Source organism: Capsicum annuum, chromosome 7 (assembly GCF_002878395.1).
Source record: "Capsicum annuum cultivar UCD-10X-F1 chromosome 7, UCD10Xv1.1, whole genome shotgun sequence".
NCBI lineage: Eukaryota > Viridiplantae > Streptophyta > Magnoliopsida > Solanales > Solanaceae > Capsicum > Capsicum annuum.
The window spans coordinates 146,571,142-146,598,905 of record NC_061117.1 but is presented as its reverse complement, the minus strand read 5'-3'; the positions used below and the strand labels follow the sequence as shown (position 1 = coordinate 146,598,905).

Here is a 27,764-nt window from a genome sequence, read left to right as displayed (position 1 = left end):
TGACTGTGACCTTATTTAGTTGATGATAGTCAATACACATCCGCAAATAACCATCTTTCTTTTGCATACCAAGTTTGTAACGCCTCAAAATTTGGTTCCCGGGATGCCACATGATGCTCTGAACTACAAGTTTTCCTGAGCTAACCCGACTGCCTTCTACTAAATTTAAACCTCAAAATAGGGGGATACAAATATAAAATCATAATAAATGCGGAAAAAAATTGTCTGAATTATCTGAGTATATCTTAAAATACTAATCTCATCAGTCTGATAAGGCAAACACTGAAAATCTGAATACTGCAACTAAAATCTAAAACTGAATCTAATATTCCAAAAACCCTATACTAACTGAATCTAGAGAGTCACTGGGACAGGCCCCAGCTAACTCAAACTATTTGAAATGAATACTGAATTATCTGCTACTAAATTGGAAATCTGAATAGCTAAGTCCCTGAACTATGAGGACTCACAAATTGCATACATGTAGATGAGATGCTTGAAAAGCACTCACACTGCTGAGACTGGACACCTGAACCTACATGATGAGACAATGTAGCACATAGTCATATATGTGGATCAGTACTTTGGGAATGTACTGAGCATATGGGGTGAATGCAATAAGTAACCAATATCATCACAGTTTATAAAAGCATGCATGCTAAAGGTAAATGACTCACAAAAGCTGGAGTATTCTGAAAACTGAAGATCATAAATCATGAACAATAAAGCATATAGTATCAAACTTGTGATCCATTACACTTATGAAATCTGTATTCTGTTCTTATTCTCAAATCATACAGGCTAAGTGAAATCTATAAGTCTATATCTGAAGGCTTATGCAAAGCAATATTTTAAACTCAAGAACTTTAAAGTTGTATAGAAAATACTTTATCTTAGGGGTTTAGAAATTTGAAAACTTATTCTGCATGGGAGGCTCTTCTAACCGACATAAACCATGTGAGCATTCATGGAGTCCAATGTTCTTGTCCCCCTAAGGAGAAATCCTCACGTTGGGGGAGGAGTCATACTCTTGCCAGGGAGTATAACCTATCTAAGTGATCACATATCTATCATCCACGTAGAAGTGAAAACAATCTAAATCCTATGTTGGCACGTAGTTTTAGGGTATGAAACCGCAGTAACGTACCTAAATCGGTGCTAAATACTACTCCCACTAAATCTTTATGCTCATTCTAATGGAAATCTACTTTAAAATAGTATAATGGTTTATAAAGAAACCAACAGTATATCTATAAAGCTAAATTTGTAATCTGAATCTATAAAGTGGATTTCATAGCTATTCTGAGACCAAAAGGTCAAATCTTTACCAATAATCTGAAAAGGAATCTAGTAATATGGTGCTTATAGCAAAATAAATCTTGAAATAGAAAACTTTAACTAGGGCTTAATGACCCATGCATCAAACTCATGTTAAAACATCATAATGTTTATGCTTGAAACATTATCATGTAATTCAACTTCTAAATCACTGGAAATCTCATAAGCTTGTAAATAACAATAATGGGTATAAACCCTAGCTTAAATTTCATGGAAAATCATATAATAATTAATAAATTTGTAATTAAAATAAGTTTTTGGGCACAAGGATGAAAGGATTATCCTTGCTGAAAACCCCACATACCTTAATCAATGATCTTAGATGAAAAGCTTGAGTCTTGGACCCCTATTGCGTCTTTGGAGATGATTTCTTAGAGCTGTTGAATTGAGAATCCTTAATCTTGAATTACTTTGGAGAATTAATAGAGGAATTGGATTTCTTGGGGAGTAAGCTTTGATGATCTAGGGTTTTGTTTAAGAGTATTTTGGTGAAAAAATAGGTATAATATGCTTAGAATGGGTTAAATGATCTGTTATTCACGACTTGGGGCTAGAGAAAAGACCAAAGAGCCCCTTTTAAAATTTTACTCAAACTGGAAAAATTTTCCTAAATTGGCCTACGACGCGACGCGCCGTTATCGCGATGACCTACTGAAAACTGCCAACTGGGACCTGTAAAATCTCCTTGATGCGGAGCTATCACGCTACGCTTTTGGATTGATATTTTGAACACCTACGCGATGCGCCACAATCGTGGAGGCTCACTGGAAAGTGACAATTATGAAATGGGACATCACTGCAACGCAGTGGGATCGCGAAGTCTTACTGAAAATTGACAATTGGGATTTTGGACCTCTCCGTAATGCACCACAATTGCGGAGTCTTACTAAAAATTGACAATTGTCATTTAAAATGTCTCCGCTACGCACTAGTGACCGAAATGACGGTGTTTTACGAATAGAACTTAAAATCGCCATAACTTCTCGTCCGGCTATCGGATTAAGGAAAATCTTATATCATTGGCAAGCTAATTCAATTTCCTACATATTGAAGGGTCTAAATCTGGAAAATTCTACATGTATGAAAAGTCATTCTCTCTTAAAGCCAGTGTTTGATATTATCAACGTTAAATTGAACTAGGAAAAGTACGGGGTGTTACAGATTGTTACTTGATTTAAATTCCCCTGGCTTTAATGCAAGTTTTCATGTTTTATTTATGTATTTTGAAACCCATTGGGATGCATGGGTATGGTGAATGTGATGGGGATCAAGGTATTCTCCCAAATTGATGATTTTAGTTTTGGAATTTGGTTTGGAAATTGTGTTTCCCTAATCCACTTGCATAATTGGATTTAAAATATGGCTAATCACATGATTTGGCTTATTTTCCTAAACTATTTCATTGCATAAATAGTTAAACGAATAAAAAGGATTTTGAAGGCATTATTGGCTTTATTTCTGATTTTAAACTTTAATTAATGAATAAAGGGGGTCGTGGAATTCCCCCAACTTGATTTAATGAACAAGGGGGGCGTGATATTCCCCTCAAGTGGATGGAATTGGTATGGCATGATTATAATCTTGCAAGTACAATAGTATAACGATACATATGGTAGATGCCTTAACGGATAATTTCTTGGTTAAATAGATGGATTATGTTAAACTTATTTTAATTGAGCTTAAAAGGGGTTGTATAGCTTGTCGTTATAGGTGGAGGTCCCGGGAGGACCGATACTGAAAACCACATTTGCCGGGGTGTGGGTCTTTATGACCGTATGCATTATTCACACTTATTATATATATTTTAGATTGGCTAGGGTCGAGGCATTCCCTGGCTCATCTTTGGATTTTCCTAGTTCGTACGGCTAACATGCACTGGAACTCTTTCAGCAGGGAGAGTTGAACCCATATAGCCCGTGGGTGCCCTTAGGACGGTTAGAGCTACAAAGTCCAAGTTAATAGTTTTAAATCTCATGCTAAAACTTGTTCCCTTTCCGATCATCTTATTTATATATGTATGTATGCATGTATGTGAACATAGACACTGAGTTTGGACTTGATTTTGAATTGAGTTACATTTTAGCACTTACCCTACTAACCGTCTTCGTACATTATATCCCCACATGATGCAGGGAACGAAGGCACTTCTACTTTCCCTATGCAGTGATAGGTGATTTTTGGATAGCTTGTGAGTCATCTTTGAAATGGTGAGCTTCCATTCTCCGGAAGACCCTCATTTCATGGTCTTGTTTCATTCACGTTTTGGACTATTCTTTTTGGACTTATTTTTCCTATGGTCGGGGGCTTGTCCCGACTTAGGTTATTCTTTGTTACTAGAGGCTTTATGGATTACTTTGGATTAGGGTGGATGTTAAAGTTCTTAGATTTCTTTCTGAGCTAGTTGTTTAACTATCTTGTTATATGTTCGGAACTCAGCTCTATCATTTTATATGTTTGGAATTCATTGGCTGCAGGTTGTATTATGTTTTGTTTAGCTACGCAAAGAAGGTGTCTCCGGTCTTCAATGGACTTGAGATACCTGTCACGACCAGGCTCTGATTCGGGTCATGACAAAGAACGTGTTTGATGAAGGGCCAATTAGATAGAATTATAATTAGAGTGATAATTGATGAACTTTTTATAGTACATGCAAGTTTGAGGTAATTTTAAAATTTGAAAAGAACACATATTAGATTTAGACCCAAAAACCATTTTTTCTAGATTTTGAAATCTTAGAAAAAAAAACCATTTTTTGACTATCAATTCAACTGGGATGTTTGAAAAAGGCTATAATGCAACATACATAGCAATGATTCCTGAGAAGATCGGAGGAAAGAAACTCAAATACTTCAGACCAATCAGATTAATTGGATCTTTTACAAGTTGATTTCCAAGGTGCTGAGAGAAAGGTTGAATAAAGTTAAGGATAAGTTAGTAGACAAACAGTAAATGGCTTTTATCAAAAGCAGACAGATAATGGATGTAGTGCTCATAGCTAATGAAGCAATTGATTCTAGAGTGTCCCAAACAAAATCTGGTGTATTACACAAACTCGAGAAAGCATGTGACCATGTGAATTGGGAATACATTCTAAGTATGCCGAGACAAATGGGATTTGGTGGGAGATGGATCGGGTGGATCAAGTTCTGTATGTCTACTGTGAAGTTTTCAGTGCTTATCAATGGGTCACATGAATGTTATTTCAATGCACACAGAGGGAATAGGCAGGGAGACCCCCTATCCCCCTTCCTATTCATCATAATTGTGGAGGGGCTAAACAACATGTTGAATATAGCCAAAATAGCAGAAAGAATTCAAGGATTAGAGTAACCAAGCTTGTTGAAACAGTATGGAGATCACACATTTGTAGTATACTAACGATACAATAATTTTGATAGGGTTAGGGAGGAGCAACTGATAATCTTAAGACATATCGATTTACTTTGAAACCATATTTGTACTTCATATAAATTAGAACAGAAATCATTTGTACCCAATTAATGTGATTTCAAAAATGGATCACCTTTTTTGAATTTTAGGATGAGTGGTGGAAAATTTGTCATCAATATACTTGGGAATGCCTCTAGGGGCAAAATCAATGTTCATAGAAATGTCAAAAGAAGTTAGCTAGATGGATATCCCAATATCTATCTTTGGGGGCTATACTAACTCTGATAAACTCAGTTCTAGATGCTCTTCCTACATCTATATTATTTATATTTCATATACCTCAGTCAGTAGTTCAGAGGTTGGACAAAATCAGAAGAAACTTCTTGTAACAAGGCTTCAAGGAAAGGAAAGGATTTCGCTTAGGTCAAATGGAAGAACATCACTAGTAGCAAGAAACAAGGTGGCTTAGCTATCAAAAACCTCAAAAATCAGAGCAAAGCTCTTACAGTGAAGTAGCTATGGAGGTATCATCAGGAGTAGCAAGCACTTCGGTGTAGAGTGATCAAGAGCAAGTATGAGGAATTGAACAAATAGGTGATGAAAGAGGTAAATACTTCTATGGTGTTAGCCTTTGGAAGTCTATCAGAATCTTCTGGCCTTTCCTCAATAATCAGTCAATTATCAAGGTTCTAGACAATAGAAAAATAGTTTTAGGGCTAACAAATGAATGGGCGCTGAGAGCCTCAAAGATCTCTTTCTCGACAACTTTGTTTTGGCTCAACATCAACAGAATACAGTCACTGAACTATGGTCGCGACAAGTATGGGATTTGGTCCTGAGAAAATGATTGAGAAATTCCTAAAATGATTGAACTTTACAAGTTATTGGAGAGTTTTCATGGAACACAAACTGGTGAGGATTATTTATGGTGGTATGAGCACAGTAAAGGTAGGAACAGGGTAAAGACGGGATATAAACAAAAAAGTCTTAGTGATAATCAAATGGCCTTAGAAGCATATCTGGAGAATCAAAGTACCACATAAAGTGGCATGTTTTACTTGGTTGCCAGCTAGTGTAGTGAAGCAGTTTTGATAATGGATAATGTTGCTAAGAGAGGTATCTCTCTATGCAACAAGTGATCCTTATTTGGCAAGGGTATAGAGACAGTGAGACACCTCTTCCTAGACTACAATTTCACTAACCAGCTATGGCAGATTTTCCTTAATCTTACAGGCATTTCCTGGAGTATGCCTAGTAAGATTGATTCAATTGGTAGGAGACTGGACTTGGGGCTACAAACAAAGAAAGATGGAGGATGATCCCTATTTGTATATGGTAGACTATAAGGAGAGAGAGAGAAAAATGAAAGATGTTTTGAGAATAAGGACAACAACCTACAAGATTTGTTATTGATGTACCAATGTTTACTCCAATAAGACCGAGTCAATCATAATGTTTTAAGGTCCTACTTCTTTCTCTTATTTGTAAATATGGTTTTTCAGTATTACCTAAGTACTGACCGAAATACAATGTTACCACTGTCACAAAACAAATATTAAAAAAAAAATTAGCCAAAACCAACATTTTATGGTCAAATAAATTTTGGGAAAGAATTCCTCAAAAACTAGTTTGCACAGATGCAATATCTATGGTCAAACGGTCCCAAGAAATGTAGGAATAATTACCAACATTAGCTTTCCAATTATAATGTCTGGCTTGACATATGTCAAATGACCAGGGTGTGAAGACCTATCCAGCAACGAAGAATAGAAACCTCAATGAACGACATTTAACTCGGAACTGTAGCAACGGTTACGTGACCTTACTAGGAATTGTCCGCGCTCACTATTGTTTTTACGAGAGATTCAAATGTAAATCATCGTCAAACTTGGGCTTGCATCAGTTAAACTACAGACACAACCTAAAATAATCGTGGCCTTTTCACCCAAGGCTCTAAAGTTCATCCACAAAATAACTAGCCTCAGACAAATGACGTATTTACCAACGCACGAGGATAAGTTTTCCAAATTAGCCGACTTGACTGAAAAAACAAAAAAAAAAGAGAGAACCTCGGCAGACTGCGACCGCCAAAATTTCTTTATAGCCATTACATGACCGGTAAATAAGGATATCTGTCCAGAATGAAGTACAAGTGCAAGGAAAAAGAAGTGCACAGGCAACCCCTTCGACTCAACACATCAACCTCCACTTCCTAACGCCTTTATCTCGAGTTCCTATTTTTTTTATCTTGTAAAATATGAAGACAGCAGCTGAGAATACAAGTATACAGGAGGTCACCAAGATTTAGAGCAGAACAATCTTTCCAGATTCCAAGTGCAACTATCAAGTGCTACAGCAGTTCTAATAAGTGTTTTTTACATAAACACTGTTGTCAGTGAAAACTTTTAACGTTGAAACATTATGAGATGTCAGATGCAGGAGTCAGCATTCCCCTAATATATGCTCGTAAAACTTATTACTCAACTTTCTCCATCTTCACCAAGCTCACCATCTTCTAGCTCTTCATTACCACCATTTCGACGTGATCCATCCCTCTCTCTTCTGTGTCTTTTATGCCGACTTTCACCATCTGATTCAGGTGAATGTGCATGCTGTCAGAAAGCAGAAAAACAATATCAATATTGCAGACTGCCAAGAGCATAATAAGAACAGAGAACTTTAAATGGAGAGATTAGGACCTTCTTTGACTTTTTACGATCACTGCTATGTCGGCGGGACTTTCTAAATTCCTCTTTCTCGTCCCTGTCAGATGTCACTTCATCGTTAGAGTTATGATGACGCTTCCGGTGCTTCCTTTCTTTGTCTCTTTCAGGCTCCTCTTTATCATCCTTATCAGAAGTCAACTCATCGTTAGAGCAATGGTGTCGCTTCCGATGTTTCCTTTCTTTTACTTTTTTCCTCTCTTCTTTGTGCTCATAGCTGTCAGTTACATCCGTAGTCACGCTATCTGGCTCATCTTTTTTTGATCGTTCTTTTCCCCTTTCTCTCTCTTTTTCATGCTCTTTTTCCTTCTCTCTCTCTTTTTCCCTTCTCTCCTTGTCCTTTCTCTTATCTTTCTCCTCTTTTTCTCTCTCTTTTTTGACCTGCAAAGTAGCGAAATCTAAACAATGAACTGATTATATAGAATCTAATAGTAGTTCAGGAGTTTGTCAAGTATAGAATCCAGGCCAAATACATTAACACCTTAAAGTTGGCTCCAATTTTCATTTTGAAACTTCAACTAAGATCAGTTTCTATTGAACACTCAACCTTACAAAAACTGTGCCTATAAACACAAATTTGGCATCCCAATCCAATAGAAGGGGTGCATGAGCGCACTCTGTTATATCGTCGAAAACCAGATAAATTCAAAACAAAATATACATATCAGTAACAAAAGTTCAAAAAAGAAAGAGGAGACACAAAGATACATATCAATTAGACCTGCCTTGGGTGCTCATGGTAGGCATCCTTCGATCAAATCCTTCATGCCAAAAGGATAAAATATCAATCGATTATTCACCACAATTTAGTGATCTAAAGTGATGGCATACTGAGGGCGGGTATATTTGGAATTGGAGCATAATTTTGTGGGTCCACATTTCCTTAACACTTGCGTATCATATCTTCTCGATGAGCACCTACCTCTTGTGGATGCGTGGAACTCAATTAAGTATCAAATTATATTTTTAAGTAGCTTTCTTTATTATTCTAACATAGGATTTAAGTGTCCTAGTTCCATAAGGATTAGGGTTAGGGTTTTATGTTTCCTACTTTCATAAGGATTAGACTTTCTAGAACGGGGTTTTATGTTTCCTACTTTCATAAGGATTAGACTTTCTAGAACGGGGTTTTATGTTTCCTACTTTCATAGAGATTAGACTATTGATGTAACATGATTGAAGAATAAATCAATGAGTCAAATTTCAGCAAACTGCAAGAGATTGGAGTTCTCTTTATTGAACTCTAAGGTTTCAACCTCCCTTATACGAACTGAAGAGATCGGAGTTTACATTGAACTCTAAGGCTTCAGCCTCCCTTTAACGAGCTGAATTTATATATCGCTTTGTGACTCGATCCTTCTCTAAAGATCCTAACAATTTGGCACCAAAACCTAACACAATAGGCGATGAGATCAATTTCAGATTCCAGGAAGAGCATGAGATTACAGAAACCCTAATGGACTTTAAAATAGCAGCAATGGAACAACACACCTGCGAATGAATTGTCCAAGTCATCCAAGAACAATTGTCAAGCTTGGGAATTGGCTCCACAAAACCAGCAATCCACAGACTTGAGTCGAGTAGCACCCCGACAATTGGCACATCAACAATTTATTCTACTAAAGGCAATACATCGCCTATTCAACTAGCCGATCAGAATCATCCAACAAGTGATAATTCCCATTCAACCGTACCAAAGTATGCAAAGATGAATTTTTCTACTTATAACGGCACCAACGATCCATTAATTTGGGCACATCATTGTGAACAATTTTTTGGAATGGCTAAGTTTTCCATGTTCGGAAACAGCCTTTCTACTTCTCTTTAAGTAGTGGTATGGACTATGTACATCCAAGACCACACTATGCGGGAATACACTGGGTTTGTTGTTGTTGTAAGTTTCCCATGTTGGGAGAAGCGCAATTATGGAATTATCAACATACGGGCAAATTAGTCATGTCCCGGCAAACTGGTACAATTGAAAGTTATCAAAGTTGGTTTCTAGATAAGTTAGTTGGGGCTGGAATTGGATGATTCAATTGACACTATTCCAGAAGTTTGAGATGATTGCCATGAAATTCATCTCTTGCTTAGAATTAAGGTCTTTCAAGTATCAAATTATATTTTTAAGTGGCTTTCTTTATTATTCTATAATAGGATATAAGTGTCCTAGTTTCATAAGGATTTGGGTTATTGAACTCTAAGGTTTCACTAGGGTTTACATTTTCTACATTCATTAGGATTAAACCCTTTAGAAGAGGATTTAATTTTTCTTACTTTCATAAGGATTAGACTATTGATGTGACATGACTCCTATTTAAAGAAGTTTATGAAGAACAAATCAATAAGTCCTATTTTAGCAAAAAGCGAGAGATTGGAGTTCTCTCTTCCATTGAACTCGGAACTCTAAGGTTTCAGCTCCCTTTAACGACCTGAATTTATGTATTGCCCTGTGACTCGATCCTTCCCTAAAGATTCTAACAACCTCACTGGAATTCTTTCTTTTTCTCTCCTCTATCTTTAATGAGAAACTGGGCTCTCCAACACAGACTAATTCGCAAGCAACTTGTCCACTAACTGAAAATCAGTTAAGATCACGATGCGGTGATCATTTCAGTCATGTCTACTTAAAGCACCTCAAATTCATTGCAACTTCATAGTGTTTATCCCTCAAGTTATTTTGCTTCTGTTTTCTTTAAAGCACCTTATCATTTTATGAAATTGTTCTACGATGAATACATAATTTGTTAAGGATTCCAAGATGTTACATTCCACTACTTTCTCATGGCATCTGTTGAAGTATTGAGTTATTTATTGTTAGTGTTTAGATATTTACGGTTAAAGTTTCTTTTTAATCTGGTACTTTACTTCAAAAATTTACTTGGTTAGTTGAGATAGAATAGGAGTTTGTTTAGTACCCTAGTTGAAATAGAATAGGAGACGTGAATGAATAATATGAGCAGAATATTTTGGTTCTCGTATCTTTTCTTCTTTTTCTTCTTCTCTATAAAACAACAAATGGTATCAGTAGCTTTTTGATTCCAAGGGCTTTGAGTTAAGAGAAAACCTGCGCAAAAGCCAATTTTGTTATGGCTTCAAGCAATTTTCCAATTCCTTTTGCCCCAATTTTTCTGGAGAGAATTATCCATTTTGGGTTTTAAAAATGAGAACCTATTTGTGCGCATATGATTTGTGGGAAGTGGTAGAGGTTGGAGGAGAGACAAACCCTTTGCCAAATAACCCAACTATAGCACAATTTAAGAATCGCATAGAAGAGGTCTCAAAAAATCTTCAAAGGTCTCCCTTCCGTACTCTTTCGAAAGTAATTTTCACAAGAGTTATGGCTAAGTGAGACTGCATAGGAGGCTTAGGACAAGTTGAAAAAAGAATCCCAAGTTACAAGACCAGGCAAATAAAAGTGATAAACCTGAGAAGAGAGTTTGAAATTCTCCGAATGAAGAATTCAGAAAGCAGTAAAGAATTCCCTAACAAGTTGATGAAGGTAGTAGACCGGATCAGACTACTGGGGAGACTACTGGGGAGACTACTGGGAGAAGAGCTTTTAGATAGAAGAATCGATGAAAAAGTTCTTTAGAGTCTACCTGAAAGATTTGAAGCAAAGATCTCTTCACTTGAAGATTTAAAGGATCTCACAAAAATGTCACTTTTAGAACTTGTACATGCTCTTCAAGTTCAAATACAGAGAAATCCTTTAGGCTAGAAGTTGTTAAAATTGCTCTCTAAGTACGCAGATGCAAAATGAAGGTAAAATATCAGATACTTCTATTGATTTTAGTAGAAAAAATCAAGGTGATATTCGCAGCGGAGTCAAGAAGAAAGAGAACTTCCCACCATCTAAGTATGGTAGAAAAAACAATCATAAAGAGGATATTGGCTTAAGTGGGGAGAAACCACCTCTTCAATGTAGATATTGCAATAAGCTTGGCCATGTTGAAAGGTTTTGAAGAATGAAGGAGAACAAACAAACTCAAAAAGCCAACATTTCAAAAATAGAGAAAAGGAGGGGCTTGCGATTACGGCTATGGTAGCAACAAGATTAGATGATGAAAGCTCATGGTTTTAGGAGAGTGGTGTAAAACCATCAAATTAGGCATCTAAAGGTGTTTGGTTCCTTATGTTATACTCGTGTACGAGTTGCCAAACGGAGTAAGCTTGATGAAAAAGCTGAAAAAGGAATTTTGGTTGGTTATAGCTCTATCTCTAAGGACTATAGAATTTACTGGGAAAGATTTTATAAGTCAAAATGTGAAGGTGGATGAAGATGCTTATTGGGATTGGAATCTCTCTCACGTCAGAAGGATGGTTGTTGAACCTACTTTTCAACATTCAAATGAAGACTTGGAAGCAGAGAATGATTAAGATTGGCTGAAATTTACGAAAGATGTAATGTAATATTGTTGTCTGGAATCTTCAAACTTTAAAGCTGGCAGTGGTATTGAAGAATGGAAGCAAGCGATGTAGGAGGAAATAGACATGATTGAGAAAAACGAGAGATGGAAACACGTTGACGGACCTAAAAATAAGCAAGTTGTTGGAGTTAAATGGGTGTTCAGGGTGAAGCAGAATGCGGATGGATCTATCAACAAGCACAAAGCAAGACTGGCTGTTAAAGGTTATTCTCAGCAGCCTGGAGTTGATTACTCGAATACATTTGCACCTGTTGCAAGGATGGACTCCATCAGAATTTTGATGGCATTGGTAGCACAGATGAAGTGGATTAGGAGATTTATGTCACTCAACCAGAATGTTTTATATCCAAGTTCAAATTGACCTTTGCACCATATGAAACAAATAACACTTCGAATTAAAGTTAAAAAATATTTTTTTCTTCATTCCAAACACACCTTTAATAAGTATGCTTTAGAGGTTACTACATCTTCACATACTTTAAGGAGAATGTAATGGGTGGATACTCATGGGTAATCCATATTTTATGATAGATAATATGGATTGATTCATATTTAACCCACTTTTAAATGGTTGGATACCCAACCCATTCATAATGAGTTGAAACAAGCAGATAATCATAAATATTATCCATTTTGCCACCCTTATTGGGAAGTAAGGCTTAAGCAGTTCAGGCAAGGATGCACCCGCTAGGCGGCATGAAAGGTTGGTTGTAACAAAAGTTAGGAGAGGTAGAGCTGAAAAAGAAACAGGGGGTTACTAGACAAGACTTGGCACATCTTTAGTTTACTGAGAACATGGCCCAAGATAGGAAGATATGGAGGCCGAGGATTACGCTGATACGAATATAGAAAATCTATACAAAGTTAGTAGGCAACGGGTTGTTGTTGCACTTTATGTAGGAGAGGTAAGGCCTACCCCTCCTTTCCTCTTTTCACTATTGGGAGTATTATTAGTAAATATGTAGCCTCTTGTTCTAATATGTATGGTAATATTTGTTGCTTCATTTGCTTTGTATCTTGCTATTTGGTTTGTGATACGAGCCAAATGACCATTATAGCTTTTGAAGACATCATTCGAGGCCAACACGCGAAGGATCTGGTTGTGGTCACATTGAGGGAAAGAGAGTATGCATGGAAAGGCCATTTTGAGCATTCCATGAGGTAAAGCCGCATGTGGAAGGTGGCTTGGGGGCTGCTTGAAGAGCCATGGCCTTGGAGCATTGAAGAGCACCTTTATTAAGGGTGTTTTAGGAATTTCACATGCCCAATTTACACTCCATAGGTGCCCACCCTTCATTAAGGGTATTTTGGTCTTTTGTCCTTCAATTGTAACAAGACTATATATAGTCCCCCTTTAATAGGTCTTTCATAGTGGGTTGTTTATTGATGTAAGACATGAAATACTTGTAACACCTAATTCTCTCTAAGTTTTGAGAGTTTAACACCTTAGTTGTAGGGCTTGAAAAAGCCAAAACCGAAATGAGGGCTAATTCAAGTGTGGATTCACTTGAGTTGCAACTTGGCTTGAAACGTTGGTGCTTGAGGCGGTAACGTCTCTATTGTGTCTCCGTAAGAGAGTGGTAATTGCGTGTGTAGGTGTTAAGGGTCCTTAGATTTGATATATCTTAGGGTTCTTAGGGTTTATACATCCATTTGTCATTCTATCTATCCTTTAATTTATTGCAAATCGTTCGTGTTTTTTGCTTCTCTTCTTGGTGCCGGTTTGTGTCTTGTTCTTTGTAGACTGTTTTGTGACATTTGTGGACTGTTTTGTGTCCTTTGTGGGCTGTCTTGTATCAGTTTGAGAGAAATAAAGAAAATAGAGGAAACACATAAAGATACCACTAAAGTTATCCCAAATTTTAAAAAGGCATTTTAAGTTTGCGAGAGTCCTATGCCCCCTCCCCCCAACCCCCAAAACCAAAAACAAATTTTGAACTCATCTTAATACACCATTTTCGACCACCTAGCATAGTGAGTGTGTATCTTACGGAAAGTGAGGAACAAGAAAAATAAAAATATTTTTATTAAATGAGTTTTTCTTACTTTTCTCTTTTTATTTTATTTTTTATTTTCTTCTTTTTTAATTTCATTTTTGTTTCTTCCTTTCTTCTTCGTTACTAGGCTATTGCCGTGGGTTTCATCACCGGCAGCTTTTATTTTTTAATAGAAATGATGATGAGATAAAAAGAAAAATTGGAGAGGAAGATGATTTGTCAACCACCATTTTTCCGGTGAAAAAAATATTTCCAGCGAAAAATAAATTACAAAGAGTAATAGTGGTTAGCCATGATAGCTAGAACTAGTGTTCAAGAAAGCATGATGTGACAATAAGACAGTATATATAACCAAAAGTTTAAATGAAACACCAAAATCACAGGTTTGATCATCGAAACCAGAGGAAAATAGAGGGAAAAAAAGAAAATATAGCAAAACAGTAACTGATCGTAGAAGAGAAAAAAAAAGGGAAAAAACAGTGGAGTCGCAGTTTGTGAAAATAAGCAAAACAGAGAAGAAAGAAGAAGAAAAATTACCATAAAATCTCAGTGAAGAAGAAAGGAGGTCGCAACAGTGAAGTCGCGACTCTCTTCAGAGCTAACGCTAAAAATTTGCAAAAGTGAAGGCAAAAGTGATCCCAATTTTTTTGAACTTTAAAATTGACTCGACTCTTTTATTTTTAATTTAAAAGAATGGCCCTAGAAATAAAATCAACACGATGCGAGCGCATCGACTCGCATCTCGCATCACGACGCATCTCACAGCACAAGGTCATGCGCCCGCATTTGTTAAATAGCCTCGCATCAGTTAATCGCAGCGAGAAAGCCTTGCATCACCGCTCGCATTCCAGAACACTGGCTGGAACCACTTGTTATGTAAAGTTATTTGATAAATTTTTTAGCATAATTTCTAAGGGAAAGAAATAGCATAAAATGGGGACCATTATTCTTTCCTCATCTTCCCTACCCATTACATTACCCGTTCAATTTTTTTATCACGATAAAATATTTATTTTTTAATTATTGAAATCTCCACCTCTTAAAAAAGGAGATTGAAAGTGGTGAAGATAAGAGATGAGGGAGGGATGGTAAATTTGGGGATAAGAAACTCAAGAACATGGTGATTTAAATTTTAGATTTTATTTCAATGATAATTTTAGTTCTTTGGAGAGTAACTGGTAAAGTTGCTGCCATGTGACCAGGAGGTCACAGGTTCAAGCCTTGGAAACAGCCTCTGGCAGAAATGCAAGGTAAGGTTGCATACGATACACCCTTGTAGTGGGGCTCTTCCCAGGACACCGCGCATAGCGGTAGCTTTAATGCACCGGGCTGCTCTTTAATTTTAGTACTTTGAAGATTTTATTATTTAAATAATAATTATTGGTGATTTGGAAACTATTTGAAAGGGCTAAGAGGAATTGGTGGTTGCAGCTATGGATGAAAGTTTGAGTTAAAGAAGAAAGAAAAAGGAAAAGTTAAAAGAAGGGAAAAGGAAGAAAAGGAAACAAATAGGAAAAAGAATTAAGAAAATGAATTAAAATTTGACTTAACACGTGTCAGTTAATAATTGGTGTGTGATTAACACTTACTCTTTATAAATTGCCCAAAAATGGTGTAATAATACTATTTTAAACTTGTTTAGTGGGCAATAGGAACCCCGCAAACTTTAAGTGTTTTTTAAAAATTAGGACAACTTTAATGGTGTCTTTTAATCTTTTCTCAATAAAATAATATTAAATTGTATCAAAATTATTACATTGAGACTCTATTTATGAAATACTCCCTCCGTCCCAAATTATGTGTCATCATTTCCTTTTTAGTCCGTCCCAAAATAAGTGTCGTTTTTCCTTCTTAGGCAACTTTTTAAAGACACAATTACCCTTTTACCCTTATTGGTCCCACTTAATTAAAAAAAAAATATTGGCACATTTTTTGATAAAGGATAATTTGATAAACTTTACCAAGTCTTCCCTTTTTTCTTAAACTCCGTGTCCGGTCAAATAGCGACACATAAAATGGGACGGAGGGAATACTACATTCGACTCTTTTTCCAACTAGGATACTGACATTACAATCTTTTTCCAAGTGATACTATATACTATTCATATTCTAACACTTTCCCTCAAGCTAGTGCATACAAGTCATATGTACAGAACTTGTTACAAATCCAATTAATACGAGGATCAATGAGGGACTTGGTGAAAATATCTGCAAGTTGATCGTTAGAATCACAAATTTTGTAACAATATCTCTAAAAAGTATCTTCTCTTAAGTGACAATCAACCTTAATGCGGTTAGACCTCGCATGAAATACCGAATTTGATGTGATATGAAGAGTCACTTGTTTGTCACACACAAGTTCCATTTCACTGAGTTCTCCAAATTTTAACTCTCTTGGCAACTATTTAATCCAAACTAGCTCACAAGTAGTTTCCCCTATTACACGATATTTTGCTTCTGCATTAGATCAAGCAACCACACTTTGTTTTTTACTCATCCTGGACACCAAATTACCTCCTACTAAAATACAATATCCGAATGTAGAACATCTATCACAAGGTGATCCTGCCCAATCAGCGTTTGTATATCCAACAATCTACTCATGACCTCGATTCTCGAAGAGTAGTCCTTTACCAGGAGCTCACTTACTATTAATAGACCGCACAATGCGAACAACTGTATCCCAATGACTATTACATAGAGAATCCTTAAATTGACTTACAACACTCATGGGATGGGATATGTCAGGTTTAGTCACTAGTCACTGTGAAATAATTCAACTTACCAACTAGACATATATATCTTCCAAGATCATTGAGTGGCTCCCCATGTCCTAACAGGAGTTTAGTATTCGGATCCATAGGAGTGCTAATAAGTTTACATCCCATCATTCGAGTCTCCTCGAAAATGTCTAAGCCATATTTGCGTTGCAAAATAACAATACTTGATCTGAACTGAACAACTTTAATACCTAAAAGAATACTTCAATCTGGCAAGGTCTTTAGTCAAGAAATGCTAAAAGAGTTGTTGCTTCAACTTAATGATACCATCTTGATCATAGCGGGTAATAACGATATCATCAATGTAACCACTAAATAAATATATAGATTTGGAACAGAATGTCGATATAACACAGAGTAACCTACTTCACTACGAATCATGCCAAACTTTTGAATTACTGCGCTGAACTTTCCAAACCAAGTTCAAGGAGATTGTTTTAGACCATAAAGTAAAAGATGCAATCAACACACCAACTAGACTCCCCCTGAACAACAAGTCAGGTGGTTGCTCCATTTAAACTCTTCTCAAGGTCACCATGGAGAAAAATTCTTAATATCCAACTGAAAAAGAGGCCAGTGTCGAACAGCAGCCATGGAAAGAAACATACTAACAAATGCAATTTTAGCCATGGGAGAGAAAGTATCACCACAATCAAGCCCAAATATCTGAATATACCCTTTGGCAACAAGGCGAGCCTTAAGTCGATCAATTTAGCCTTCTGGACCAACTTTCACTGCATAAACCCAATGACAACCAATAGTTGATTTACCTGAAGAAAAAGGAAAGCCTCCCAAGTACCACTTGTATGTAAAGCAAACATTTCATCAATCATAGCTTGTCACCATCCTGGATGAGAAAGTGCTTCTTTTGTGGACTTAGAGATGAAGATAGAGTACAAAGATGATATAAAGGCATAATGGGATGATGATAGACGATGATAACTTAAAAGGGTATAATGAGAGTTAGTATTACGAGTGGATCATAAACCTTTTCAAAGTGCAATGAGAGGAGACAAAGTCTGTAGTAGGTGCAGGGTCAAGTGCAGGACGAGAATCATCTGAGCATGATGTTGTACGTGGACGACGATGATAAGTCAGGAGTGATGGCATTATAGATGGAGTTGTAAAAGGTATTGTAGATTCCTCAAAAGTCGGTGCAGTAAGACTGGCGGCACTATGGATGAAGATGTAGAAGTAACGGTAGGATCCTCAAAAGTCGATATAGATAAGACCTTGGACATGTTAGGATGATCAAGATCAGAAGAAGAAGATGTAAAGTAGGGTTAAGACTCAACGAATGTGACATCAGCTGACATAAGGTACCGACGAAGATCAGGTGAGTAGCATTATCGATATCCCTTTTGCACTCGAGAATAACCAAGAAAGACAAATTTGAGAGCCCTAGGGGTTAATTTCTTTCCCTGGGTGAAGTTAGAACAAAACATATACTCCCAACGATACGAAGGAGAATAGAGTAGACGTGACTGAGAAAACAATATTGAATAAGGAATTTGATTTTGAATGGAAGATAAGGGCATCCAATTAATTAAATTGTAAGATATGATAATTGCATCGCCCCAAAAAATGCAGCGGAACATGGGATTGAATGAGAAGAGTGCGAGGAGTCTCGGTAACGTGCCTATTCTTCCTCTTTGCTACTTCATTTTGTTGAGAGGTATATGGACAAGAAGTCTTCTGAATAGAATAGTTCCTTGATGAGTCAAAAATTGTTGAAATTGGAACATATATTCGAAGGTGATATCACTATGAAAGGTACGAATGGAGAAACTGAATTGATTTTGTATTTTAGCACAATAACTCTATAACATAGGAAACAATTCAGTGCAATCTTTCATCAAGAAAATCCAAGTATATTTTGAATAGTTATCAATGAAACTAACAAAATAACAAAACCCTAAGGTTGAACTGATTCTACTAGGACCCAAATATCAGAGTCAACTAAGGAAAAGACAGACATTGCAGATTCCCAGTACTACGTTGAAAGGTAGTTCGAGTGTGTTTACCAAGTTGACACAACTCACAATCTAATGTGGATAGACTAAACAAACTAAGCACCATCTTTTGTAATTTGAACAAACTAGAATGTCCCAAAAAATTGTGAATTATGTTCGAAAAATCTAGACATGCTATGGAGGAGTTAGGAGAGGTAAGGTAGTAGAAGCGTTGTGATTCATATCCTATACCAATTGTTTGTCCCGTACTACGATCATGCGTGATAAAAGAGTCCTCAAGAAATAGTATGCCACAATTTAGGGCACGCGTCAACGACCGACTAATGCAAAATTAAAAGGACAACCAGAAACATAACAAAAACATTCCAGTGTATTCCCACAAAGTAGGATCCGGGGAGGGTAGAGTATATGCAGACCATACTACTACCTCATATAGAGGGGTTGTTTCCGATAGACACCCGGCTCAGGACAGATAACAAAAATAACAAAAAACATAAAAGCAAGCAACACACAAGGGGTGGCACACCGCTAGATCATAAAGAAAAAAAGACACCCACAAAGTAATATTATAAACTTGCTATACGAAATCCTAGACATCACCAAAACACCATGAACAAAAGGCTACAAGACACTACATGCACCAATACGAACAGAGCACTCTTTCCTACTATTACAAACGTACTCCTACCTACTAGCCCTCTACCATAATCCGCGTCCTCCACACCTTCCTATCAAGAGTCATGTCTTCCGTAAGCTATAACTGCACCGAAAACATAAAAAACAGAATTTAAAGTGACAGAGGATAGGGAATTAGCTTGTCCAACTCCTTTTGCTTTAGTTTGGTTACCATTGGCTAAAGTGACAATTGAAAGAGACTGCGAATAAAGAATATTTGATAAGTGATCTATCACGAGAAAAATGATAAAAAGCGTTGAAGTCCACAACCCATGACCAAAGGTATGAGATTGTGCAGCTGAAGCTACTGGTAGCAACATCTGTTTGCTCGATATTGAAGATTCCTCATTATATTACTTTTTAGATAAATACACCCATTGATTACTTGTGGTGTTAGACTGAGCAACATAAGCACTTTTAGGTGGTCGATCATGCAAAGAATAGCACATTTAACGAGTATGTCCAAGCCTATTACAATAACTACACTTTGGTCAAGAATACCATAGGTCACGAGTGTGTCCAAGCCTTTTACAATAACTACACCTAGGTTGAGATCTTCCAAAACGACCTTCCCCTCGTCGATTCTTCATGAACTGTGACGTTTGATTTTTTGATCTCATCCTTCATTAAGGGTTCAAATTTATAGACAAGACTAAATCAAGCAAAAAAATAAAAAATATGTTTCGGAATCAAAAGAACAGGTGTCGGTCGCCCGAAAATTAACTTCATGAAAAGCCTCAGAAAGAAAAGGCGACCTCACTGGAAAAAAGAGTAGTCAGAACTAGATCTCTGAAAGTCGCCAGAACCCTAATTTCGATGATCCAAATTTGGAAAAATACTACCAAAACCTGTAAACAGTTGTTTTGGAACTGACACCAGATCTGGACGACTCCAAAACGATCGAAATCTCTGGCGCATGACACAGATCTCGCAAGAAGATCACACCTTCTCTGGCGCGTGAGGTGTTGTTTTCCGGTGGTTCTAGTTGGGGTTGCGTCGCCTAAGATTTTCGAGACTGGTGAAGTGTTGGTTTTTCACACAACACTCACCAAACAAAAGATGACTCAAGTCAGTCACCACAAATTGACGTACAGTGACTGAGATTTCTTTTTTTTCTGAAGTTTCTCGCTAATGCTCTGATGCCATGTGAGAAATAAATAAGAAAATACTGTTGAATTGTGTATCTAATTTATTACATTGACTCTATTTATAGATATTATATTCGACTCTTTTTCCTACTAGGACACTGAAATTACAACCCTTTTCCAAGTAGGATTTTATATACTAGTCCTATTTCTAATTCTAATCCTATTACTACTCATATTCTAACATGGTTGTTATATTATCCTTGCAATCCTGCTGCGATAACTTTCCTTTTTAAGTCGAGGGTCTATCAGAAATAGTCTCCCTATCCCACAAAGGTAGGGGTAAGGTTTGTCTACATCCTACCCTCCCAAACCTCATTTGTGTGATTACACAAACACTCTGGTAGTTCAAGGTTGAGATAGTGTTGGTCAACCAATTAATGTCGCTTGTGAGATAGAATAATTATTAGGAAATACTCGAGTTAGGGACCAGGCGATCGGGGGCATGAAAGAAGCAGGTTGATCTGGATATGTGTTTACACCATAAAGAAAGAGAAAATAAATTTTGTCATGAGCAATTTTTGTTCAAGGTACTCGCTCAATTATTGAACATCTTTATTCGGCTGTGTAAGTTAATTAAGAGAAAGTTACAAATTTTAATGATTTAACATTCTTCTGAGCACACAAAGCGTCATATGCTAAAATTTTTTTTTTTTTCCAGACAATATATTAAACAAAAATTATGATAAAAAAGTTTATCTTTATTATTGTTGCCTATGTTAATCAAAATGTACTAATACTCTTTAAGTAAAAGTGAATACTGTTCTAAAACAACTAGAAGGATGGCGGACAATGGACTTAGGATGTAGTAGTATAGGTTTCCAAATTATGGGGTCGATCAAGAGTCTTTCTAAATGATATCTGGTATGACGAGTTAAAGGTAACATTACACTCTTAACATTAGTTATCTTCCCTTCCTTTTTCTTTTCCTTCTTTTCTTTGGGCTAATTGAAAAAATACCCATATTGAGAAAAGTACAACATCCAAAAAAGAAATCCTAATTACAATTTACATTGTTCTTCTAGGTTTGGCTTTTTACTTTCCAACCTTTTGCATCAAGCTCCCACTAAAGTTTTGTTTGTTTCTCCTACAAACTAGATTTGTACTCACAATTGATTCAAACAGCTAACCTACTCATGATCTCCAACTTCATCATTATTAATTTCTATAAAATGGATTACTTTCCCCAAGGTGATGGTTGCTACACCAATTTCTTCCATTCCACATGAATCCCTATATTTACGCAACTCTCCCACTTAAATTCACTAATGCTGCAAAGAAATTTTAGTTATCTGTCTTTGTCTTTATGTTATAATTTATACTGAAAATATGAGCGACATAAACAAGGATCGTGATTGTGCCAACTGCCAAGTCCAAAGATGCCCCTCGAGAACATGCGTTGACATTGGAGGCACAGATAGAATGCTAAAAAAGCATACATGATTTCATATTCATGGGTGGCATTATTATTTAAAAACTCTTTAACTAACAATGATATTTGTAAATTTTTACATAATACTATTAATCTATATAATACTATCAGGACGGCAAAGATGCCCGAGGCGTGGAGGTGGAGTACCATGATCCCTCTCTATAAGAATAAGGGGGACATTCAGAGTTGCAATAACTATAGGGGGATTAAGTTATTGAGTCACTCTATGAAGATCTGGGAGAGAGTGGTCGAGGTGAGGCTGAGACGGATAGTGTCCATCTCGGAAAACCAGTTCGGATTTATGCCCGGCCGCTCGACGACGGAGGCAATCCACCTGGTACGGAGGTTGGTGGAGCAGTATAGGGAAAAGAAGAAGGATCTGCACATGGTGTTTATCGACCTGGAAAAGGCTTACGACAAAGTCCCCAGGGAGGTGCTGTGGAGATGCTTGGAGGTGAGGGGAGTACCGCAGGCATATATCAGAGTAATTAAGGATATGTATGAGGGAGCGAAAACCCAGGTGAGGACGGCGGGAGGAGACTCAGAGCATTTCACTGTCCGGACAGGATTGCATCAGGGATCTACTCTTAGTCCCTTTTTGTTTGCATTAGTAATGGATGTGTTGACGCGGCGTATTCAAGGGAGGTGCCGTGGTGTATGCTCTTTGCGGACGATGTAGTTCTGATTGATGAGACTCGAGGGGGTATAAATGACAAATTAGAGATGTGGAGGCAAACTCTTGAGTCTAAAGGGTTCAGGGTGAGCAGAAGCAAGACAGAGTATGTGGAATGTAAGTTTAATGACGTGAGGCGAGAGAATGAGGTAGTAGTGAAGCTGGAAGCACAGGAGGTATGTAAGAGGGACAAGTTCAAGTATCTCGGGTCCGTGATCCAGAGTAACGGTGAGATTGACGAGGATGTCTCGCACCGTATTGGGGCGGGTTGGATGAAGTGGAAACTCGCGTCGGGGGTGCTGTGTGATAAGAAGGTGCCGCCCAAGCTTAAAGGCAAATTCTATAGGGTGGTAGTCCGTCCGGCCTTGCTGTATGGAGCGGAGTGTTGGCCAGTTAAGAACTCCCACATCCAAAAAATGAAGGTGGCAGAAATGCGGATGTTGCGCTGGATGTGTGGACTGACTAGAGGGGATAGAGTTCGGAATGAGACTATCCGGGAGAAGGTTGGTGTGACTTCAGTGGAGTGTAAGATGCGGGAAGCACGATTGAGATGGTTCGGACACGTGAAGAGGAGGGGCATGGATGCCCCGGTCCGTAGGTGTGAGAGGCTAGCGTTGGATGGTTTTAGGCGGGGTAGGGGTAGGCCGAAGAAGTACTGGGGTGAGGTGATTAGGCGGGACATGGAACAGTTACAGCTCACCGAGGACATGACCCTAGATAGGAAGGTCTGGAAGAGGCGAATTACGGCAGAAGAGTAGGGCCAGATTGGGTCGCTAGTGTAGGGAATTACTTGGTGGGGGTTTTTTATTTTTTTATTCCTGTTATGATTCCGTATTCAGTGTTCCATGCTTATTACGAATCTGTGTGCTTTCCTCTGCTTTCCTCTGTTTTATAGTCCGTATGGGTGCCTTATTTATATTATTGTCATCTGCTTCTGTGCTTTACTATGTGTTTGTGTGATATCTTGTGCCTGAGCCGGGGGTCTTTCGGAAACAGCCTTTCTACTTCATCAGAGGTAGAGGTATGGACTGCGTACATCTTACCCCCCCCCAGACCCCACTAAGTGGGAATACACTGGGTTTGTTGTTGTTGTTGTTGTTATACTATCAATCAAATATCGGGTAAATTATGATATGATTTACCTTTTCCTCCTCTCTTCTGTGATCCTTTTCCTTTGCTTTTTCCTGCAACCATGCAACATATTCCTCAAAGACTTCCCTTGAGATTGTCTCTTCACCAATAGCTCTGAAAGTAGTGAAATTGCCAGAAGGTATTATGATCCGTATAGTGAAACCAAAAATGGAGTTCTAATAAATAGGAACACCCATATAAAGCAACTAAAATGAGGGAAAAAGAAATCACCTGAACTCTGAACAGTCCTCCACAAATTCTTTGCTCTCCTCCCAACAAGAGGAATCAGTTATTTCCTATAAGATCCCAGATCACAAAGTGAGCAACAAATATAAAGGTGAGGTAAGAAAACAGGATAACTCAATAAATCCTTTCCACAATATTTAACATGCCTTGATAGTACTAAGCTTGTCGGTGAAATCTTTAGCAAACCGTTGTCGCTTTTTAGCTTCTTTCTCTTCCTTTTCCTTTGCTCTCTCAATTAGATCCTCAAAAATAAGCTGCAAGCAAGCACAACAAAGACATTTAGCAAATAGCATAACAGCAGCAAAGTCCTTCACTTCATAAATATAAACACAGACAGCAGGCCTTATCTTTGAAGGAAAAATTAAATTGTTCAATTGAGTGAAATTCACAGACATGTGCTCCTACAAAATAATCTGCCCCAAATATTGAAGCTATTGTTTCAATAGTTTAAACAGCTGGAACACTTAGCTGTATATTCTGGTCAACAGATAAGATGGGATAGCATTCAGTTTCCCCCAAGTATGTCTTAAGTAGATCTGCAACTTCAAGAAACTGAGAGGCGTTTCATAAGCACAATCCCCAGATAAAGTTACTTGGAAGCTTTACACATGTTCGGGATTATCCCGACCAAGCAAACGAGGTATTAAGCCCGTGAAATGTCCTTAGTTTCCCCTTATTTTTCATTTAGAGTGAGCCAGCTCGCTCCCTCATTTTCCTCTTTACCTCTTTCATCTCTCTCCCCTATAGAACACACCATCTCTAGGCAAAAAGAGACATCCAACACAAGGTAATGAACTTCATCATGCCCTGCTACAAACAATAAAAACTTGTAATATACCACCAAGTATAAATAAATGATTGCTGGTTAGGCATCATTAATGGGCCAGTAGAACTTTTATCCTTTGGGACTCCTCAATTAAACATTCCCCAAGCTTACTCAATGAATTAAGCCAATAACTGTTACATTCTACGCACCAGTGAGGGAGGCACTCTCAGTTGAAAACTTGGAACGAAGTGAAGTCAGAGACCTGAAATGTTGCCTCACTACTACTCTTGTGGTCCTTGGATAGAAAGAAATAGATGATCTTCTGATGGGATAAAGATCGACTATGTACATTTGACGAATAGCCTCATATTTCAAATTTCTTATTTGTGCACCCATGAGGTTCCATACTCATTGAAATCCCTTATTTCTGTGTCATGAATTGGGTTTCCACCTTCTCTATCATCCACTGTTTAAGATAGAATTGAAATCTCCCATAGTCACTCATGGCCCTAGTTGAGAAGTCTCTATTCTCCTTAGTTCAGTACATAGGCTCTGCCTATGTTCAATGGTGACCATACACTATAATTATACTGAAATTCCAGTCCATCCTTGGTACTGAGACCTTCCCATGTGTATAGGAAATAGAGTACCGTTTGTAGAGTAGAATTAAACTATGTTGTAGATTGTTTACTTTCAGGTTTATCACTTCTCTTTTTCCTTTTTTTTTTTTTGGTTTTGATCAGGTAAAACACATCCCCTTGCGCCTCCCAACTTGTTCTTCCTCCTAACTTGTGTCCTCCTAACTTGTTCTTCCTCCTAACTTGTTCTTCCTCCTAACTTGTTGAACAGACTCATTCCTTTGGCAAGATACCCTATACAAAATCGGGAATTCATCCACACCACTTATGCCCCTAAAAACTAACTCTACTCTAGGGGTGTACATCGGTCGGTTCGGTTCGATTTTACATATTATCGGTTCAATTTATCGATTTTCAGTTTTTAAATATGCTAAATCAATAACCAAACCAATAAGATATTTTTTATCGGTTTTTAGTCCTTAACGGTTCGATTTTCAGTTTAACCGATAAGAAAATACTCATAAAATAGAAATAGTAGTAGCTAACATGAAAAAAAATCGAATCTTAGTTGCAAACAAAAATCCTACATAATTTGTTTTAATTTACAAGAATCTTCAAGTTTGAACTAAATGTTTTTAGGAGAAATTAAGAGTGTATAATTGAAATAATAGGTTTGTTAATTTGTAGAGATTAAAGAGAAATTTATAATAAGTCATATCTATCTATCTATCTATCTATCTATCTATATATATATATATATATATATATATTCTTATTGGGTTATCGGTTTACCCAATAACCCAATAAGAAAAAATCAAACCGAACTAATAACCCAATAAATTATTTTAATAAAACCATTAAAAAATTGTTAACCCAATAACCCAATAACAATAAACCAATAATATTTTTATCGGTTCGGTTTATCGGTCGGTTCGATTTTTGCACACCCCTACTCTACTCCCATCCTCAATCATAAAACCAATGTTGTCATAAAAGGCTTCCCATCCTTTTATAATGTTCCTCCACACACCACACTAAAAGGCATAGTCATCTTATTAGTTCTCAATCCCCCTTCCATTACTCCATGTTTATCAGTTATCACCCCTCTCCATAAAGCACCCTCAACCCCAAAATCTCCACAACCATTTACCCTAACAAATCCTTTATCCCAAGACCCCCACCATCACCACCACCACCATTTAGGAGGTCACGACAGAATAAATGGAACTTCTTTGACCGATCTGTCGCATCCCAAAGAAAATTTCTTTGCAACCTGTCCAACTTCCCTGTAACAATGAATGAAGCGTTGAACAGAGGCATGCAATATGTAGGAATACTCGATAAAGTACTCATAATGAGCACTTCTTTACCCACCCTTGGAAAGAGAAATTTTTTGCAATCCAGCTAACCTCTTCTCTACCCTCTGAATGACCTAGTTCCAAACACCAAGATCCTTGTTCAACGCACTTAGAGGTAAGCCAAGGTAGGTAGTAGGAAGCACCCCACCCTGCATTGCAAAACTGGGGCAAGCACATCAATGTTATCCACTGCAACAACATACCCAATATATTCCCACATAGTAGGGTCCAGGGAATGTACGCAATCCATACCACACTACCTTAAAGGTGAGGTAGAGAGGCTATTTCTGATAGACTCCCGGCTCGATTACCACCAACAATCTATCTGAAACCACAAACAACTCCAAAATACTCCAAGAACAAGATACTAATCATGAAACGCTATAACTACTAGCCCCCATCCTACTAACCTTCTACCCTAATACATGTCTTCCACACCTTCTATCTAGAGTCATGTCCTCGGTAAGCTATAATTCCTCCATGTCATGTCTAAGCACCTCCCTTCAATTTTTCTTTGGCCTACCTCTACCTTGCATGAGTCCTTCCATAGCCAACCTCTCGTATCTCTACACTGGGCATTTGTGCCCCTCCTCATCACATGCTCAAACTATCTCAACCTTGCTTCACGCATCTTGTCTTCTACCGAAGTCACTGCCACTTTGTCAATATAATCTCATCATTTTTGATCCTATCCATCCTAGTAAACCCACACATCCATCACAACATCCTCATCTCTGCCACCTACATCTTTTGAATCTGAGAGTTCTTAGCTGGTCAACACTCCGCCTCATGCAACATTGATGATCTAACCGCCACTATTAAAGCCAAACAAAGCAGCCTTGTAGCGCTTCTTACGACTGAGGTTATGCAGCATGAAAGCAGCACACACTTTTGTCCAAGAAGCGATGACACAATGAAGCGATTTCTATTACTTTATTTAAAGATAGCTATTTCTAAAAGAAAAGAGCAAGGGTGGGGACTTGGTAAGAAAAAAGAGAAAGCAACCGCTTCTTATATATGACTAGGGTTCTCACTGTGACTTCTTCATTGCTATGCGTCTCTTCTATTGTTACGGCTTCTTTTTTTACTTTTTCTTTGTCGTCGTTGCATCTGCTTCTTAAATTCTCCT

General features: G+C 37.5%; 1 protein-coding gene across 4 annotated transcripts in view; it reads right to left on the bottom strand.

Moving 5' to 3' along the window:
• Positions 1–205: 205 nt before the first annotated feature.
• Positions 206–27,764, bottom strand: part of LOC107854369 (pre-mRNA-processing protein 40A) — a 48,643-nt gene continuing 21,084 nt past the window's right edge. For 2 of the 4 annotated variants that reach the window (XM_047393768.1, XM_047393769.1), the window contains exons 25-29: positions 24,080–24,187; positions 23,919–23,983; positions 23,699–23,801; positions 7,428–7,832; positions 6,790–7,340 (exon numbers count right to left, since the gene is read on the bottom strand). In XM_047393768.1, coding sequence (XP_047249724.1) covers positions 7,209–7,340; positions 7,428–7,832; positions 23,699–23,801; positions 23,919–23,983; positions 24,080–24,187 — 813 coding nt within the window. In that variant the 3' untranslated portion in view covers positions 6,790–7,208. Of the gene's footprint in view, positions 536–6,789; positions 7,341–7,427; positions 7,850–23,698; positions 23,802–23,918; positions 23,984–24,079; positions 24,188–27,764 lie in introns of those variants that run through there. The other 2 variants (XM_047393771.1, XM_047393770.1) reach the window with 2 other exon arrangements.